Source organism: Haliotis rufescens, unplaced genomic scaffold, assembly GCF_023055435.1.
Source record: "Haliotis rufescens isolate VD_foot unplaced genomic scaffold, xgHalRufe1.0.p SCAF_20, whole genome shotgun sequence".
Classification (NCBI taxonomy): domain Eukaryota; kingdom Metazoa; phylum Mollusca; class Gastropoda; order Lepetellida; family Haliotidae; genus Haliotis; species Haliotis rufescens.
The window spans coordinates 16,032,553-16,053,258 of NW_025963891.1; the positions used below are offsets into that span (position 1 = coordinate 16,032,553).

Sequence of the window (20,706 nt, forward strand, 5' to 3'; positions counted from 1 at the left end):
CGTTACAAGAATTAGGCTTTGATGAAAAGGTTCACAACACCGTTTTAAACTCTACTTTGACTAGTCATGTGGAAGGGAAGCGGAGCAATCCGCTCTTTTGATTTCAAACTATCCTTGGAGGGTATCGACAGCATATTGTTAATAGGTTGTTTATGACATGCCAAGTCGTTAACTATCATTGACCTAGAAGCGTGGTGTTATTCCCATGGATTGTTATTTCTGTTTTATCATTAAGCCAATGCTCACAATCTTGACACTAAATCATAAGCCTTAATACTACAATGTCAATGTTAATGTCAAATGTATCACATCGCAGGTGACCTGTTCGATGTTTGTTTATTTGTTGTTTAACTTTCCACTCAGCAATATTCCAGCAAAATCACCGCGGTCTGTAAATAATCGAGTCTTGACCAGACAATCCAGTGATTGACATCATGAGCATCGATCTACGCAATTGGGATACGATGACATGCATGAACCACCTCAGGAAGCCTGCTAAATGGTGAGTGTAACCTCCCCTACCGTTGGCACCCGTCACAAGCACATGCAAAGGTTAGTCAATTATAAAACCAAGTTTTTCCAGACCTGGTCTCCGGGACGTTTAAATAGAATTTATGTGACATTGTACACGGGATTAATTAATTTGTGATATTTCACTTAGAACCTTACTGTCCGGATTGACAGATTTAAAAAACGACAAAACCCTTTCTATAATAATAATAATAATAATAATAATAATAATAATTTGAGATTTTGCATCAAAATGTGAATATGAAATGAAGATTATGTAATGAATTTAATGAGACTGTCCAACACATTGTCAGTGGATGCCCAGCCTTGGCACAAACACAGTATCTTAAACGACATGATGGTGTTGCCCGGTGATTATATTACCGTTTTCGCCATGCTTGTGGTTTTGACACCGAGGTCCACCCATGGTACGACCCTGAATATGTAGAGGGCGTCATGGAACATGATAAATACAAAATCCTTTGTAATAGGCCCGTATACAGCCTCAGACACACCCAGGCCAACAAACCTGATCTTTTCCTTTTTGATAAATCCAATGAAATCATTTATATCATTGAATTTTCTGTTGCTGTCAGTAATGTGATTGACAAGATTGAGGAAAAACATGGCAAATATGCAGACCTCGCTTTCGAAATGTCACGCTTGCATCCCAAGTACCAAGTTGTCCGACTCCCCGTTGTTCTCGGTGTCTCAGGTTTGGTACCTCCCAATCTGTTGGCTGACATCGGGAGATTACCTGGGTTTGCTACCAGGAATACAGCCCTTCTGACAATCTGGGTAATGCAGACGGCTGCAGTGTTGGAGAGTCTTCACATTCACAGCCTAACCAGCCTGACTGCCAGGATCACAGGAAACCTTCTTTGCTGCATTTAAAAAAAATTAATCTGTACACAATAATTAAAAAGAAGTTGGGGTGTCTTCACATTCTCCGAAAAGTTCTGGGTGGGTTTGACTAGGCAGCGCTCCCTGGGAGAAGTCCCATTCGCTGTCTGGGCTGCGTGTAGAGGGGTCAAGGGCCCTGAGCTGATGATGAGCCTAACCAGCCTGACTGTGCCAGGATCACTCAAACCCTCTCTGCTGCCTTTTTTAAATTTAATCTGTACATAATAATAATAACAATAATAATATCAATAATAATACTTCAGAGTATTCAGAGCTGTTCGCTTGCAATAAAGTCAAAGCCACAAATACTTATGCTGTGCCCGTCCTTTCGTATTCTTTTGGTGTCGTTGATTGGACGAAACAAGACATTCAGGGTACTGACACCCTCACACGAAGAATCATGTCAGACAATAGATCCCACCAGACTCAGTTTTTCAAGGAGAGGCCAACTGAATGACCACTGCATCGAGTTTATGTGCAGTGTGTTAGGAAGATCAGCAACCCTGCAGAGTCCTTCGCTTGGATACCAAATAATACAACCCACAAAATCCTTCCGTGTTCAAAAGAAATATCTGCTAAAAAGAACAGTCGAATGTACGATTCCGACTTTATCAAGAGCAAATGTCCATGAATCACTAGCAGATAGTGATGATACCAGTTGTCCGCGATAAAGGCGATCGCGTTGATTAATCCATTGAATGAGGTGAGGTGAAATGGGGTTTAACGTCGCGTCCAAGATTATTGCACTTATATAGCGACGTGCATACACGTGTGTGTGTGTGTGTGTGGCTGCTTGTACTAGTCCGGACTGATGCCGATTTATAGTGCTAGCACACTGAGATACCATGCCGCAGTTGACCATGAATACCCCACTCAGACACAGTATACTGACTCCGAGCCGACCAGTCCTTGTTTTATCCCCTTAATGCCGAGCGCCAAACAGGGTAACAACAAGTACCATCTTTTAACATCTTTTGGTATGACGCGGCCGGGGATCGAACCCCGGACCTTCCGCTCTCCGGGCGGACGCTCTACCTCTAGACCACGGAGGCGGTTCCATTGAATAATTCAGGTTCATAAAATACAGACGTAAATATTAAATGCACAATCAACAAGATCTTACATAGATGCTTATTACTGACTAGGTTATATATCTAACCATGTAACCATGTAATATTCGGATTTAGTAACTTTAGAAGAATTTACTCAATGGGTCACTTACATGCTATCAAATATATATCGAAATTTCTGGTATTTCAGGTATCAAGATGGATAACAGACTGAAATACGTCAAATAGTCAGTTACATAAACAATGAAAATGCATGTCAATGATAAAGTGGTAAGGTTGCTTTTGTGAATTACTGTCTTTTTTAAATCATCCGAGTGTTAATCAATAACAGTAATAGGAAATCAATGTTTCCCTTTACACACAATCGACCATCTCAAATAGTTCAAACTTTCATTTTTCTCTTCTAAAAATTAGAAGCTTTCTCCATTACATTCAATCAAGATCTTACCTCACTATTACCATTGGATCATTCTTTATTGAGCGGTTTGTTAAAGAGTGGCCTCTTGGGATAAGATGTGCCATCTCGTGTTTGTGGTTTTAGAGCTTTCGCCCTCGGTTTACAAATAGCCAAAGTTCCACAGGGATCACAGTCGATCACATTTCGAGAATACAATACAATTTAGAACATCATAACGAGACCCAGATTAGGCCTGAAAGGACGTGCCTTTGGGACATTGATATTTTTTTCTGGAAGGTAATCAGATCAGTTCTGTACTAGAAATCTAGTTAGTGTCCTGAGTTGTTTAAGAAATGGACTTTTTCGTAGTAACTGTTTTGGATAATAAGTTACCAAAAAAGGAGGAAAGTTTTTGGATGTAATCTGCTCAATAGATGTGCAAATATGTATGACATTTACGACATGTATGGGTGAACATTTGGTAATACTGTCTTCAGTATTATATATTGTGATACCTACTTTTATGTAATTAAAAAGGTCAAATCTTTCAAAACCATTTTATTAACATATTTAAAAAAAATCGCTCCCGGTGTGGATCTCATCTTTAACAAGCATGTATACCTTAATCCTTCAAGTACATACGAAACAATCTATTATTGTCATAATCATGTTTCAAACTGATAAGGGGGCACGGGTGGCCCAGTCGTCTAAGGTGTCGCGATTCGCTGTGCAGAGTTGCGTCCCTTGGGCACGCCAGAAACCTTTGATTGTTGGTTCGAATCCCGGTTCGCCCCGATTATGTTTCTAGGTTTGGCAGCACCATACCCGTGCTTGTGGGTTTCACCGAAGTGGTAAGCATCTGAGACCTGCATCACTTCGGGCTTTCCTCCCACATTAAGCTGAGAAAACTGTAATACTGTTAAAAGCGGCGTTAAACCCAAGTTACTCACTTACTCACTCACTCAAACTGAAACCGACAGGTAATCAATGTCCATGGCGTAATTCGGGTTTCTACTCAGGGCATACACATGTATATCACCGCCAACAAACCCAAATCTGTTTTATCATCCTTAAAAATCTATATCGACCCATCTGCAATCAGTTGCAACGGGACTGAGAACCTTTTGAAGTGCAGCACCTCTTCTCACCATGATGTCACAGGTCAACCAAGTTCATCTATCTTCAAAGCACTGTACTTCATTCCGTTCGTTGCGACGGAAACTATATTAACAATCAATAAAAAAAGACTGTGTTGTCTGGGTTCAGTGTGATTTCAACACATGCACAGGTTACAGGTGTGCGTGTGCTAAGTACACCTGTCAACACCGGATGTGACAGGGGGGTGCATTAGGAGGTAAGGCAGGTGATATAGATCTTCATCACGTATATCTTAAAAGTGTTCACATGTGAGGACATAGATGTTAATTTATGAACTGTTGACGTTAAAACGTCCAAATATTGATTGACATGCTATGATGCTGCTATTAATCTGACTCTCCCGGAAAAATAATCAGCTGGGTCTGTGCAGTGGAGATGATGATATATTGCAGGTGCTTCGCTACAGATGCTGAGATTTAGTGTGATACTCTACAGAAATAAACTTAAAAGAGCTCAATGTTGTTACACAAAAAGTCGTTAATCACACAGCCTTTGAGAAAGATGTTTTACCTAGGTTGAAAGATGGATGCTGTGTTCATGTGCATCGTCTGAAAACAGACATTATCCACAGATTCCTTGGGACGTGGGTGATGACATTGTTAGTTCTCAAGCAAGGATGTTAAAATGTTAAAGCGAAAATACGCTTGAAAGATCTCAGCATTTCTTGAGAAAACAGCCTCCATGATTGAAGTAATTATTTTTGCTAGCTAATTAGTATACCTTATAAAACTCTTTTTCAACTGATGATCACACTGGATAATCTGTGTTCATTGTATGTGCGTCATATATTAATCCTTCATGCATGTTCTAAGGTTTTATTTTGCTCATTCACATTGATTGTACATACGCTTTATAAAAAAGAGCATTTGAAAGATTGAAATGAAGAAATGGGTTTATCTCTGAAGATGAAATTACACAAATAATGCACCTAATGGATATATGTTCAGTGCTAGCATCTAAAGAATCTGTGTAGAATCAGTGTTGGTGTGAACAGTTTCATATTGGTGTTTCCATCCCTTCAGAAAATTCTTGAATGCATTAGCTGAAAAAGTGGAAACAAAATTGAAATAAACATATTCTGTTCCAGACAGCTGTCATCCAAAGTCTGGAAGCCCCACACGAAAAGCTTAAAAAATCCTATCTATTGTTTAGAAGCATCACTACATACGTTGTTTGCGATGTCTGTAATACTTGGCGCGAAAAGTGTACCACAGTTTCGCAAAGTAGTATTCTGTTGACTGATATTTGAGAGTAATACGTTTGCTGAGTTCACAATATAAATAATATTTAATAATATATAACATGATCCCTCAACTGTTACACCAATATGATTAGACATACTAATCAAATGAAGAGGATATTGATGGATTTAATTTTTCGTAAGGCTGCACCAACACAAAATCCATGTAGCAAATGTATTTGTAGGCACGTTGTCTTCAAATTCACAGCGTTGAGCACTCAATGGACCTTTACCCATTATCATCAGAGAGTAACATCGTATTGCGGTGATTGCCAGGAAACCATGACGGAACATACACACATTACCAATACATTGTACGTAATGGCCTTGGTGTGTGGATACTGTCAGGTAAATATGTCATCATGTTGCCCCGCGTACGCATATTATATTAATACCAGTACGTCCCTGCGGCTCGTTACACAACCATGTGTTACGATACACGCTAATGATGTTAGATAAATTGTTTCTTTTATAATCACGATAATCATGCCAATTTGAAGTTACCTTATGTTTCAGGTTTACTGTTGTTGTTGGTCATTGGATGACGTTATATCTCTCCACATCAAAAGTACTGCATGTGCATGTGTATAAGTATGTAGAAAACGATTCCGATTAATATAACCGAACTCAATTTATGTTTTAATATCATAAGCATGTCGAAAGTTTTGTTTTAAATATTTGGACATAAAATTAAGTTGTTTCAGGAATGTTTCCGTTTTTCAACCAATCCGATTATGTCACATATACTATTAATACACACGAATCCTTATAATTAATATGGTAATGAATAAATATTATTAAATAATACGTATTGCAACCTTCGTTTGATTTCACAGTGTCTTTGTATGTGTGCAAAGAATAATGTATTGCACCAACTTCCTGCCTTATGTGATAGTTTCGATAGATATTACGATGTGTGCTGTGTATTGATAGTGTACCTTGGTACTCTGTCATTTATAGATGGTCCCTTGTTTTATTGTCTACTTGTGTAATATGGCAGTGTGTTGTGTTGTGAAACAATGATTGTAGCGGTAGAAGTAGAAGCGGTAGAAGCGCATTGCATTGTATTTGGACAATGATTAGTTGTCAGGAATGTAGTACTGTTTAAGCAGTTTAGAGGAAGTTACTATACTTAGATGCTAGTGCAATGTGCAAACTTCCGGAATACCGTGCACTGTGATAGTGTGTTACAGAAACACGTCGAATCGTCTATGTTGTGATGGCACTGTGTGGTAATTTCAAGTAGCTGTACACAAGGGGACAAGAACGTGCCTCTCGTATCTCTCACACATTTCATTAAATCAAGACCAGCTTTCGTGTGAAGATCACTCAACACCCCGGATTCCCTGCCTCGGATGCTTGACCACTGTCGCCGCAGGGTAAATGTACTATTATCACTGATTGTTGCTATCACGAGTGTATTTTTGCATTCACCACTGTATTATTGATCACTGCCATCATATTAAATGTTGCCGTTGAATATTGTACAACCACTTTATTATGTGCTGCCATTGCAATTGCTATGTAGTAATTCGTATTGATTTGTAAACCTAGTGCATGTTGTAATACATTTGGCGAACGTATACCATCGATTTCTGGGTTAACATATTGTTGTAAATTTTGCTCTAGGTTTGATCGTTTCGAAAATGCCCTCAGTAAACTAATACATGTACTTTAAACGTATATTTCAGTCACATTTGGTAAAGCAATCAGATGAGAAGATAGAAGAGAATACGCACAGGTTGATTTAGACATAATTGTGATCACACCGTGATGCTTACAGTTGAGGTCAAATGAAACTGAAAGGGATACTACCTAATAATTGCAATACTGACATAAACAAGCAGGCAATAATGAGTAAGAAACAGACCATCTTCTTTTCCTCGATACTTAAAGTTACTTTTTCAAATTAATTATAGTAAGTACCTCTATTATCATGTTTATAGTACCATTATGAGAGGGTGTGTTATGCCAATATCAGTGTAGGGCACACCCAGTTCACATCCATTTCTGCATTTTGGTTACCATGTCCCTAAGTCAAATACGGATTATTCATCAAGAAATCCTCAAGTATATACACGTGCGTAAATATCTTCCAACATCTGTGACCGCCGCTCCTTTCTTACTGATGATGAATTGGAATCTCGTTAAATGTCGACCTAGTGTAACGATGGGATTGCCATGAATACGAAGGGTGAATTTTACTGAGGCTTAATTGGCTTTCCAGACTCCGAGGCCCACTCACCCAGTTATCTCGGACTTCTTTAATTATGGTGTTACTGAGTACAAGAGGTGGGCCGTTTAGTCTGACATAGTCGACTCAGAATATAACAAACTTCACAGGAATTTCAAAGTCAGTTCATCACGACCGAAATTCACACTGACAATAAACAACATTACAACGAACATTACTTCACATGGGATAGTATAAGACTCGTCATACAGACCAATAAAATATGCAAAGTTGACTGTGGTACAACTTCAGTATATTAACAAAATCGTATATGTGATGTTTATGTGAAGGAACATTGTTTAAGGTAATGGACTGAGGCATATGTGGAAAATGATGTAATACCGATCATATTACCTGTCGCCTAAATCGGATAACGAAACAAATAGTAGATAATCTAAAAATCAACGATGTTGTTTGATATGCGCAGGTGTGGTTTCACGCAAATTATAGGTAACGGTTCAGCAAGCCTGGGCTGTAGACAACAGATTGATACAAATTTAGCATTCAAATTTCTCTACATCTGTGTGGTGAGATTGTGTCTACATCCATATATCCATAGACTGAATGTGCAGTGAAACTTGCGTCTACACTGCAAGGAAACGGTCTGTTTTGTTCTGCAGGACAATTGCAAATAATTCGAGAATATTCGGCGAATAATTGCACGTACTTCGAGGAGATCAACATTTGGTTGAGAATGACATTTTTAATGATTGATCTTTTGTTTTGATGTCCATTCCTCTTTTGTACTGGATTCAAAAGCTCCATAAAAATTGAAAGAGAGATTTATTGCTGGGTCCAGCAAATGTACCACCAAATGCTTTTCTCAAAGATAACCATAATCCTTAATACTATCGGAGAAGAACTTTCCGTACATTCTCAAAAAGTATTTGAAAGTGGAATTAATACCAAGTGGATTCCAAAACATTCCAAGTATTTGCCTGAAATTTTCAAATCGCAGAAAAGAACCAAGTATAAACATTTCATTATTCAACTTCAACGTAACTATCACTCATAAATTATAACAAACGTTTGGAAAAAAACTTCTTTCCTTGATCGATGGGACATTTGTTACTAAACGTTGTGACAACAGACATAATATGAACTGCTTCCCTGTGCATATAAATCGGAAAGTCAAAACGGAGGGATTTTGCCCGGATGTTAAACTTATTAAAATAAGCTTAAGGTATTTCGATTATCTGATACCGGTGTCAATAACCATCAAATAGCCAATTCCCTTCTACTAATTTACCCACCTGACTAAGAAATAAAGGAGCCAGTGTGACAAGAAGGAAGACTTCAACATCCCAAGAGTCAACTTTCCCTTATGTCAATCAATGTTCCAGCAACTCCAGCCTTTGTTGTTTACATTTCACAACTGTTGAAGTGGTCATGTGTATGTATCAATATGGTTCATGGAAACTATAACTTGTAGTTGAAATAGAATGGAATTAATCTTATTTACTCAAAGCCATTCGGGGTGTTTCCGAAAGATAGGAGTATCAGTTTATGGACAGCTTTTTATCAGCGATAAACAACAGTCACGTTCTCCTATTCATCTCCTAGTAAGGTTATCGATACCTGCTCCTTTTGCCTTGCAGTGACACTGTTATCCATGGGGATAAATTTGACTGTTATCATTAATTCATCTATAATTCATATGTTATCAATAATACCATCTTTTTTCGATATTTACTACTAGCTGGTTATGAAAGGCTCTGGTCAGTCACACCACAAATACAGATTGTAGAAGCTTAACAACCAGACTGGCAATGTACTAAAGGTCGAATTGTTTTATAATATATCCTGTATATTCCTGCTTGAACAGGGGGCACGGGTGGCCCAGTCGTCTAAGGCGCCGCGATTCGCTGTGCCGAGTTGCGTCCCTTGGGCACGCCAGAAACCTATGATTGTTGGTTCGAATCCCGGTTCGCCCCGATTATGTTTCTAGGTTTGTCAGCACCATACCCGTGCTCGTGGGTTTCACCGAAGTGGTAAACGTCTGAGACATGCATCACTTCGGGCTTTCCTCCCACATTAAGCTGACACGCCGCGATATAACTGGAATAGTGTTAAAAGCGGTGTTAAACCCAACACACTCACTCACTTCTGTTTGAACAAAGAGCCTATATCATAATCGGTGCAACTGTTTGCACCTACATTTTCTGTGATAAGTCAACATAAACAGAACCCAAGCGCTCAGGTAATGAAACAAACTGATTTGATTCATTGTTGAAGAAACGACATCCTTTAGACTTGTATACCGTAAATAGAAATCATGAAACACATTCTACAATTTATGTTCTTGTTTATTTACATTTCATTTTTCAAGTGATAATATCAATGATAAATATTTCAAAAAATGAATATCATACAGCTCTAATGGTCAGTTTTTCATGACTATACTCTGTCACACACGGTACATGAACGGTTACACACTCAGCATTAATACTGAAACAACATTTTATCACTGTTCATCAACAGAGTGAAAAAGCACTGTTTTTATTTCTCCACCGGTTTAAAAAACTATGACATATAACCTTATGACGCTAGTCATTAATTCGTCATGCTACTCAAAATTTGCTGAGGACAGAAGTATATAACGAAATATGAAATAATGACACGTCAGCAATATATGTATCGTGGGTAAAGTTTGTCATATTCTCGCAGTCTTGAAAACGCTGTAGTACATGTATCATTTGTATGTAAAAAATAAACTTTATACGAACAAACCCCTTGCAACAACAATAAAGCTTACCAATCTCTTTAACAACATATACAGTACACACAATACGTTTTGTCCACAGTAACCAAACCATACTGTAAGGTAATGACTTCCTTAACAAAAGTTGAGCAGCATAATCAATCACAAAACAAAATCGAAACGTAATACAAGTACAAAATGTCAATCATATATGTATACCATGTACAATTATGTTCAAAGCCAGCTCTGTTCAGTATTATTTAATTTAAAGTAGCCGAACGTAAGAACGATGTTAAGACAAGTGAACGGTTGGTGTATAGTTATTACTTGCTCTTTGTCAGGTTCAGTATGTAATTGTTGGTGTAAATATGATTTTAACTAAATGATTATCACATTATTAGTGTAGGAAAAAGATGCAATTAATTAATTAATTTCAGGTCCTGTCAATGTTCGCATTTTAACTACTTTCTTGATCATGCACATACACCATGCATGTACACACGTTTCATAAAAAATTGTTTTGATTGTGCTTGGTGTTAATTTGTAAATAATAACTTGCCTCCTTATACGAGCCCTCGAGAACTGTTTTGCCTGAGGTCAAACAAGTAGGTATATAGAAGTCTTTTCGAATAGTATCTAGATAAATTAGTATTCTAATTTTGTCTCTTTGATCTGGATCAGTTCTCGGAGTTAGGATTCATCGATCACATGCTCTAATCCAATCAGCTATGAAACTAAGACGGTACGAAACCCTGTCCACCAACCCAAAATACTTTGAAATATATACTAGTATTATAATAAAATTATATATAGCTATTTTAAATATTTTTAAAAGTTTGTGTACTTTTAATTCACATCAATGTTCCAATTACAGTCAAAGAGTAATTAATACATGAGGAAAAATGATAATGTATGTATGTATGTGTGAGATATGCCTAGACAGAAATCTCTTAGTATACATGGTTCACTATTGTGGACTTGAAGATGAAGATGCTTAATGAAGATATCTGTCACTATGTGGTACAGATATTGATGAATAGGGCATCAAACAGCATTGGATGAATTCAGACATGAGAGTCTGCAATTTTCGTCATCATCCTTTGACAAGGATCGTCTGAGCTCAAAATACACTTTATGTCCATTTCTGACAGATTGCTTCATTGCAGCGTGTTGTGGCGGTTTTCTCATCGTGCTTTGACGTCGAGGAAGGGCTGTCTCGTATGTTGACATGCTAAGTTTACGGACAACCATCTTCTTGAGGCATGAACAGAATGGGAACCACAAATAAAACAGGCCTGCTAGGTCGGACTGAAACAGGAAATGACAGACACATTATTCACATTGGGAATATCGGTATGTGCATATCTTTAACTATTTTGGGATAGGGATGATTGTAAAGTCAAAATAAATTGATATGATTAAATAAACAGGATAACAATTCAAGGGGAATTTTATATTTCATCTGGCCATGAGTTGACGTGAAGGCTGTCAATGTTTATCATATTGATTGGAAATTTTCAGTAACCGTGAACAAAACATTAGATATTTCTGTGCCCTCTTCTAATTGACTTCGCATATAGAGTCCCTCTGTCACATTAAAAGTTCAATCAATGACAAAGCAAGAACAGATCAAAAACCTACTCACGCAAACTACTGTAAAGTTACAGTGATCACGTGAGGTGTACGCAAAAATGGTTAAAAGTTTGCCCTAACTGTACTTTTTGTGACAGCAGTTCCCTTTCGCTACACTGAAATATAGAGTAACGGTTTGAAGATTATATGATGCTTTGTTAATAAATATAAATTTGACCATGTTTCTTCCTTATTCTTTGTTTCCGGCTCTTTACATAAAGGTAGAATCATTATCGTATTGAAACGTAGCTATAACGACATGTACTGTGTACAGATGGTATACAGTATTAAAGTACAGTAAACTACGGTTATAACGAACATGCTTATAACGAACTAACGGATATAACGAACTAACTCTTTAGTCCCGACTATATGCTGTAGTTATGCTGTATATATGCTTACAACGAACTACGGTTATAACGAACTAAAATTAGTAGTCCCTTTGAGTTCGTTATAACCGTAGTTTACTGAAAGGTTAAAGAAGTCACGCCTTCATATAAATGTAAGCAAGTGTTCATTCAATAGGCAACGGAACCCATGATGCTTTTGTACCAGAGATAATATAGAATCCACCAGACTCTTGGTCAGGCATCAAGCATCAAATACAATTACACTCGCGAAAAACAGATATTGAGTGGCATATTAAGTCGGGGGATTACAGAGTATTTACACGTTTCCATATACAGTGAACGTTGAATATATAATCACCAGATCCCTTTGTGCTGATCTAGTGGGAATATAATGCAAGAGGACTGACTGAATTCTATTTCGAATATATATAGACATGGTATTTAGGCAGTTGGCAAGGCACAGAGGGTACACGTTACTTATCTCTTGCAATATTGATACCTCAGGAATTGATGTTGTACATATATATTACAACTTAATATGTTCAATTATCTAAATATTTCAAAATTTATACAAATCTAAATACCATCACCATGAAAGACATTCGCTACATGATTACATAAAAGAGAGATATAAAGTGTGTTTAGCAGTTTTGATATATTTTCTGTTCAAGGACAATGCCTGCCGGATGTGTTCTGATACAAATCATAACAGGCGTTACCTCAAACTCAGACACTCACTCCAGCTCTTTTATACCTTGAAACATTATGTATTTATACATGTGAATAATGACTCGATAGTGATGGAAAAATATAATATAAAAGAACCAAACAAAAATATGTTGGATCCGATCCTATGTATAATCATATACATCTCAGAATCATTGAACATTGCTGAGTGCTGCGTACAACAAACACATAAACAAACAGAATCATGCATTTTGGATATTCCATTATATTCCAATAATATTAAATATATAGTTACCTTTTTTCCTGGGTAACGGAGTAAGCTAAAAACGTGCATAATGAGACACTCAAAAACATGGAATAAAACAGTGTCTATACTTACCCTGAAGCTATCATTTGTAAATCCGTATATAATGGGATTGGCGAAGCTGTTAGACATTGCCAGCCAATGAGCGAAGTAGTAGACGGCAGTGAATAGAATCTCCTGTTGCTCAGATTTATACTCCAGTAGATGGGGATTGAAGTCTATCACAATTATGAATGTATGGAGGGGGAGCCAACACAATCCGAATATACACACAACTATCACCAGCATTTTCACCACCTGAAACACAAGAAAGACATTCATACAAACAAAAGCCACACAAACTCATTCCATGACAATAAGGTGAGGTGAAATTGGGTTTAACGTCGCGTCCACGATTATTGCACTTATGTAGCGACGTGCATGCACGTGTGTGTGTTTGTGTGGCTGCTTGTACTAGTCCGGACTGATGCCGATTTATAGTGCCAACACACTGAGATACCACGCCGCTGTTTAACATGAATACCCCACTCAGATGCAGTATACTGATTCCGAGCCGACCAGTCCTTGTTTTAGCCCGTTAATGCCAAGCGCCAGACAGGGTAACAACAAGTACCATCTTTTAACCTCTTTTGGTATGACGCGGCCGGGGATCGAATCCAGCACCTTCCGCTCTCCGGGCGGACGCTCTACCTCTAGATCACGGAAGCGGTTCCATGATAATGAATAATATAGAAATTGAAAACTAGAGAATAACCAGTCTGACTATCTGCCGAAGCGGATTCCATTGTGCGAACAAGGCAAACAAAATAGTGGTGAAAACTATATAAAAGAATCATTGAAAATCATTGCTGACACCGGGTGTTCGCGAAAAGGGTAAGCATGTCCTGCTTTACCGGTAGCATCCGTCACTCGCAAAATTTTAATAAAAAAGTGTTTCCTTGTTGACTAACGCACACTATTACTCCAAAAGAAATCCGACAATACCATGAGCATTTGCCTATAAATCACTATCAAATTGTTAACCTGAAGAAACTCGGGACAAAACTGCACAAGTAAAAATAGGGAATTGCATCCGACATAAATTTGGTCACTGATGCGTCAAATTGTGAAAGTCTGCCACGTCTGCCATAAATCCTTTTGAAAGCATCACTGGGGCCTTGGATGTTCTAACCCTGATCAAAAACCTTCTGAGCCAGAGTCGAGTAATGCTCTTTAAAACCTTTGTAGAAAGCGCATGCCCCATGCACCTTAAAAGTTGCTAGATTCATTAAGTACACTACTTTGTGAAGGAAAAGTGAAATTGGTTTCAAATGGCATTGCAGATTACAAATCCGAATCCAGATTTAAATCTATCATGCAAAAACCTGGCTTGTAGAGCCATGTACATGTACATCTGGACGATTAAACTGTGTTTGGATATGGAAATTGTTTTGTCGCTTTATTTATTATTATTATGGTTTCGAACTATCAAGTGTCTAGCATCACTGATATGAATATTATTTTTATATGTCTGTTTACTCTATGCCCATGTAACCATCGTTTAAAAAAGCGACAAAACCCGTTCCATAATCATAAGAAATATCTGCTAAAAGCAGATTCCATATGCATATGTTTATGAGTGAGTGAGTTGTGTTTAACGCCGCTTTTAACAGTATTCCAGACAGTGAGTTATATCACGGCGTGTCAGCTTAATGTGGGAGGAAAGCCCGAAGTGATGCAGGTCTCAGATGCTTACCACTTCGGTGAAACCCACGAGCACGGGTGTGGTGCTGACAAACCTAGAAACATAATCGGGGCTAACCGGGATTCGAACCCACAATCATAGGTTTCTGGCGTGCTCAAGGGACTCTGCACAGCGAATCGCGGCGCCTCAGACGACTGGACCACCCGTGCCCCGCATATGTTTATGAATCACTATGAAATATTGATGATACCAGGTGTTAGCAAATAGATACAGTAAATGTACCTGTTGCTACTATGAGAAGATGAGTCGTTATTTAAACAGATATTTACATCAAATTATGATACCCTTTCAATGCAGCGTTATTAAACCATCACATACGTAACCTGGAACAGCCACAGAATAAGACTAAACAAAAGCATGTCATATGTATCAGTGAATTTGAATTTCCACCAGGCCGGCAATCGCACCAGGAGAAAGTCATTTCATCACATGGAAGATTTATGTCAATAACGTTCCCGTAGCGGAATTGTCCATAAAGAATCATTCATTACAAAACAGTGTGTATCTGATTACTCCGTCCAGACAAGGGGGATTAGGAACTCAGTTTTAAATTGCTTCGGACATAAAGAAGTAATCGGAGAAGGATACCTGGATTCGAGCGTGATTAGATGTGGCCATGATTACCTTCAGATAACGGATATTTGTGTCTGAGATTTTAGCAAATGCTAAATCTGACATTTTGTAGAAGATCGCTCTTCTTGGCTACACAGAGCTCGTACATCCTGAAGCTGCAACCAATCACATTTGACAGAAATGGAAAAGATTGCTGTTTTCGATTTCAAACAGAGATCATGAAGCTAACTCCAGCAATTCTTCAACGTCTGAAACTGTGTATCACATATGTATCGACTGCATGTTCGTGTGATAGTCACGATTTCCTTCAAAGGGGCCACGATTTGATGCGAAACGTGTGGTCCGCTTATCGTGGGTTCGAATCTGAAATTTGGCCCGATTGTCATCCTTGATTTGTTTGAAATATTCTTTACTCGTGAATTATCAAAGTGTCCTTTGGTCGTTTAGTCCAAACATATGCTTGACAGACCTTGATGTTACTGAAACACTATTCAAAAAGGCGTAAAATCAATGACACTCACTCGCTCACTCATAATGATAAAAGTTCTTTGAACACTTTAAAGTATAGCTCTTTAAACTTTCAGAAGTTTCTATATTAAACTGGAAAAATTAAACATTCCGTGGGCTTACAAAGTTTATACTTTGCAGTGTTTCAGCAAAATGCTCAATGTCTTGATTTGTTTCGAAATATTTCTTTTTCATATTCTTCCGACCAACTTGTCGAATGCATACGGAAACATTTGTCAGTTAATTTCGAGGGTACTCCAGCAATCAATAGGAAAGTATGACACAAATTGAAATATAAGGTCCAATTTCACAGATATTACGATAACACCCATGTCGTTAATTCCGTAACGACCCAGACTTGATTTAAACAAAACCCAGTTTATTGGACATGTCAATTCATAAATGAAAAAAAGGCTGTTCACCAAATCGAGTGCCTTTAGTCAACATTCTCAGAAGCATGGTGATCAGGACCCTACGGTTGTCGTAGGCAGCATTTCCTAAGCGGTAATGAATATACATGTGCACACACGTCTAATCGGCAGCTGCATCCAAGCATAGGGAACAACATCCTTGAAGTGACTGCTAATTGAGGTTAACAACTTATCGCAGTTAGTCGTCATTCAAATCACAGCAGGAAGACATTTCATTGCTTCTTGTTCATAGGAAATTTGTAAATTAAATTTTGCAAAGTGTGATATTAGCAAGTTTACGGGTTCACTTAAGTTAACAAAACGCATATCTCCTTATGTGTTTACAATGAAACACCCTACGGTGCCAACGGAACGTACTATGGGGAGAGAGAGACAGACGGACGGACAGACAGACAGACAGAGAGTGTGAAAGAGATTATTGACGCATTTCACCTTCTTTACAACATATTCACCTGAAACAAGACGGTTCTACTGATTTTGAACAAGTGTCCTAAAAAACATGTAAAAGACATCCTTGCTGGAAGAATCCCGTGTATTCTGACAGGACGTGTCTTCATCCTGAGAGGCTTACAAATCAGTAAGACCCCACGCAGAGTTTTCAGCAGCAGTGGGAGATTAAGTGAGGAGCTATATGCCAGGAATAGCGATGAATTACTGTCATATGTCCCGAGAGAATATTATAAGCCTCTGATGATGTTGTCGAAATTTACTTCATGAGTTCGTGAGTTCGTGAGTTCGTGAGTGAGTTCGTGAGTAAGTGCGTTCGTGCGTGCGTGCGTGCGTGCGTGCGTGCGTGCGTGAGGACTCTTGTAGAAACATTCCATCGAGGAATCGCCCCCAATAGCTGCAAAATTGCAGAAGGGGCGTTAAGCAATAATTACTCACTCACTCCATCGTTGGGACAACAAGAATCTGGTTTTCAAATTGTATCTATGTAAGGGACCGAGCACGGGTCTTAGACGTGATGAGCGAACGGATTAACAACTAGAGTTTCACACCAACTCACGTACTTTGTGAGCGTTTTAAACAAAGTGACAGTCATACCGCGTCACTAAGTTTAGCTTGGTGTGGGAGGAAGCCCGACGTTTCAGCGGGTTCGTTATTCAAAGGAGATACATGTATATTAAAGAAACACATCAAGTCAGTCTATAAATTAATTTATATATCTCGGTAGAGCTGTTTACGTATTCATTTTAAATAACTACCCATTAACCTGCCGCGGTTTCGTTACCCAGTCTAACCAACAAAGGAGGACATCTCTACCTGGTGCTCGGCATTAAGGGACTAAAACAAGGACTGGCCGGCTCGAAGTCAGTGTCTGAGAGGGGTATCCATGTTAAACTGCGGCATGGTGTACTCAGTGGGTTAGCGCTATAAAATCGGCATTAGTCCCGACTAGTACAAGCACACACACGCACTCACTCACTACGCACGCACGCACGCATGCACGCACGTACGCACGATGGTCGGTATATAAGTACATTAATCTTGGACGCGACGCTAAACTTCATTTCACCTCACGTCACTCTTACTCTTTCACGTGTAGTCTATCTTCCCGTTTTACTGTTTAGTTATTCAGTACTATTGAATACCTAAAACATAACCAGGGGTCAATTCGTTCTTTAGACTTTGTATAACAAATATTGGATATCGGGAAAAACTAAACACCCAACACGCTGCTAGCTTCTGGCTCCCGAAGCGATGCTGACGGACATTATCCCTTCGATGAAACCCATGAGTATGCTCCCGACCAACCTAGAACATAATCAGGACAAGGCAGGGATTTGAACCCGTGATCATAGGTTTATGGAGCACATAAGAGAAGCACCTCTGCCTGAGACGACTGGGTAATATAGGCCTCCTATTAAATGTGTGTGACAACAGTGTTATCACTGTTAAATTGACCCGTGAAGACCCGGGTAGAACAGATCTTCAGCAACCAATACTTGCCGTAAAAGGCGACTATGCTTGTCCTAAGAGGCAACTAACAGGATCAGGTGGTCAGGCTCGCTGACTTGGTTGATGCATGTCATCGATCCGAATTGCGTGGATCGATGCTCATAATGTCCATCACTGGATTGTCTGGTCCAGACTCGATTATTTACAGACCGCCGTCATATACCTGGAATATTGCTGAGTGCTTCGTTAAACAGCAAACAAACAAACAAACACCGTTAAACACGTTTTAAAAGTGAATATGCCCCCATAGTAACCTTAGTAATAAGGTTTCACAATCCCAGTCCATGTGGGACGATCTGTCGCGGCATCAGCTCCCCAACACGTGACCTGCCATTATCATGTTCTATGTCATACGTATTATCACTTCGCATTCATCATTATTCTTCATCTGCAACGCAGTGGACAAAAGAGACAATCACACAGACGCAATTACAGCCAAATAATGATAATCAATCAGAATGTGTATTCTGGAGCCATGTCTGCCAATGTGACGTGGCAGCAATTTGTTTCTTGAATCATAACTTCAGAGAAAACTTCCATCGATTTTTCTTCAGGGTACACGTTTTGTTCGTCCTCGTGACTTAATAGATCATATAATATTCATTCAGTTTATCTAAATCAGCCTTCAAGAAATCTATTTGTGTTTCCTAATGTGTTTTTACGTCATGTAGTGAAACATTAACAGGATGTAAAACAACAATTGCATTATTTACATTACAGCAACAAAATATGGTCGCAAAATGAAATGAAATGCATCAAAGAGAATGCAATTTATTTTTATATATTTCTGTAATATGCATGTGCATTTAATACTGTTGTCACGGCGCCTGACAACAGGGATAGACCCGTGAAGATCCGGGGTAGAATAGGTCTTCAGCAACCCATTCTTGCCGTAAAAGGCGACTATGCTTGTCGTAAGAGGCGACTAACGGGATCGGGTGGTCAGGCTCGCTTACTTGGTTGATGCATGTCATGGATCCCAATTGCGTGGATCGATGCTCATGATATTAATCACTGGCATGGATTGTCTGGTCCAGACTCGATTATTTACAGACCGCCGTCATATAGCTGGAATATTGCTGAGTGCGGCGTAAAACAACAAAACAACCAACCAACAGCCTCACATATTGGACCCATGTGAAAATATAAAACACTTGTGTACGGAGAGGACAGCCGAAGCCTGGAACATAAGTATAACAAACCGTCCCAAAGAACACTAAAACGGTTTGCCGACCTCCCCTACAGATGACCCACTATCTAACCCCAGACTCTATGATCAATTTGGAAGTTCTTGAACATTGCTTCAAAGTAGAGGATGTCTCAGTGAATGATTAACCCAAGTGCGTTACTTAATGCAGCAATAATGACCCCTCCTCCGCTATTACTGACATCGTTCCGTGGAAAACGATAGAATTTAAAGCCATTGTTCTTTCAAGACACCAGCGTCACTCATTATTTATAATTTGAATGATGGACTAGAACCCGCGGGGGTGCAAATTATGTTTGAGACATAGATGATAGATATTAAGACCATCCATTACTAAATATTGGTTCTCGCAAAAAGCTATTTGAAAGACGACTACCGTCTTTACGATTCAAATGAAGCCAAATTAAGATTATCTGTGCCCAAATTCACATAATTACATTCCATTGGCTATCACATTTGTAGCTTGTATAGGATAATAGGTTAAGAAGTTTTGCTACAGGATTATTGTGTGCTATAAATACACATGTAACTAGAGAAGTGTATCACACAGTCGTGAATGCACAGCAGTGGTATTGTCACACACTTATTTCGAAACCGGATTCGCCCGCCTCCGTGGTCTAGTGGTAGAGCGTCCACCCGGAGAGCGAAACGGAAGGTCCGGGGTTCGATCCCCGGCCGCGTCATACCGAAAGACGTTAAAAGATGGTACTTGTTGTTACCCTGTCTGGCGCTCGGCATTAAGGGTCTAAAACAAGGATTTAATTTGATTACATATAACTGTTCATGTCTTCATATCTTTGCATTAAGCTTAACGTTTAAGCTATATACTTGAAACACCGTTTGGTGATGTAGCATTATGCATTAGAATATTCACCTCGAACCTACTGTAACTTTATATTTATTTCTTCTCGTAACATCCATTAATATGTGTGCACATTTGCATAATTAAAACCAGCAACTACATATAAAACAGATTGGGTTTGGTTTGTTGTTCAACGCCGCACGCAGCAATATTCCAGCTATATGACGGCGGTCTGTAAATAATCGAGTCTGGACCAGAAATCCAGTAATTGACATCATGAGCATCGATCCACGCAATT

At 38.8% G+C, this 20,706-nt stretch overlaps 1 protein-coding gene across 2 annotated transcripts in view; it reads right to left on the reverse strand.

Annotated features, from left to right (window-relative positions):
- Positions 1–9,799: 9,799 nt before the first annotated feature.
- Positions 9,800–20,706, reverse strand: part of LOC124132452 (neuropeptide Y receptor type 5-like) — a 54,932-nt gene continuing 44,025 nt past the window's right edge. For both annotated transcript variants that reach the window (XM_046496366.2, XM_046496373.2), the window contains exons 2-3: positions 13,261–13,482; positions 9,800–11,520 (exon numbers count right to left, since the gene is read on the reverse strand). In XM_046496366.2, the coding sequence (XP_046352322.1) occupies positions 11,257–11,520; positions 13,261–13,482 (486 nt within the window). In that variant the 3' untranslated portion in view covers positions 9,800–11,256. The remainder of the gene's footprint in view (positions 11,521–13,260; positions 13,483–20,706) is intronic.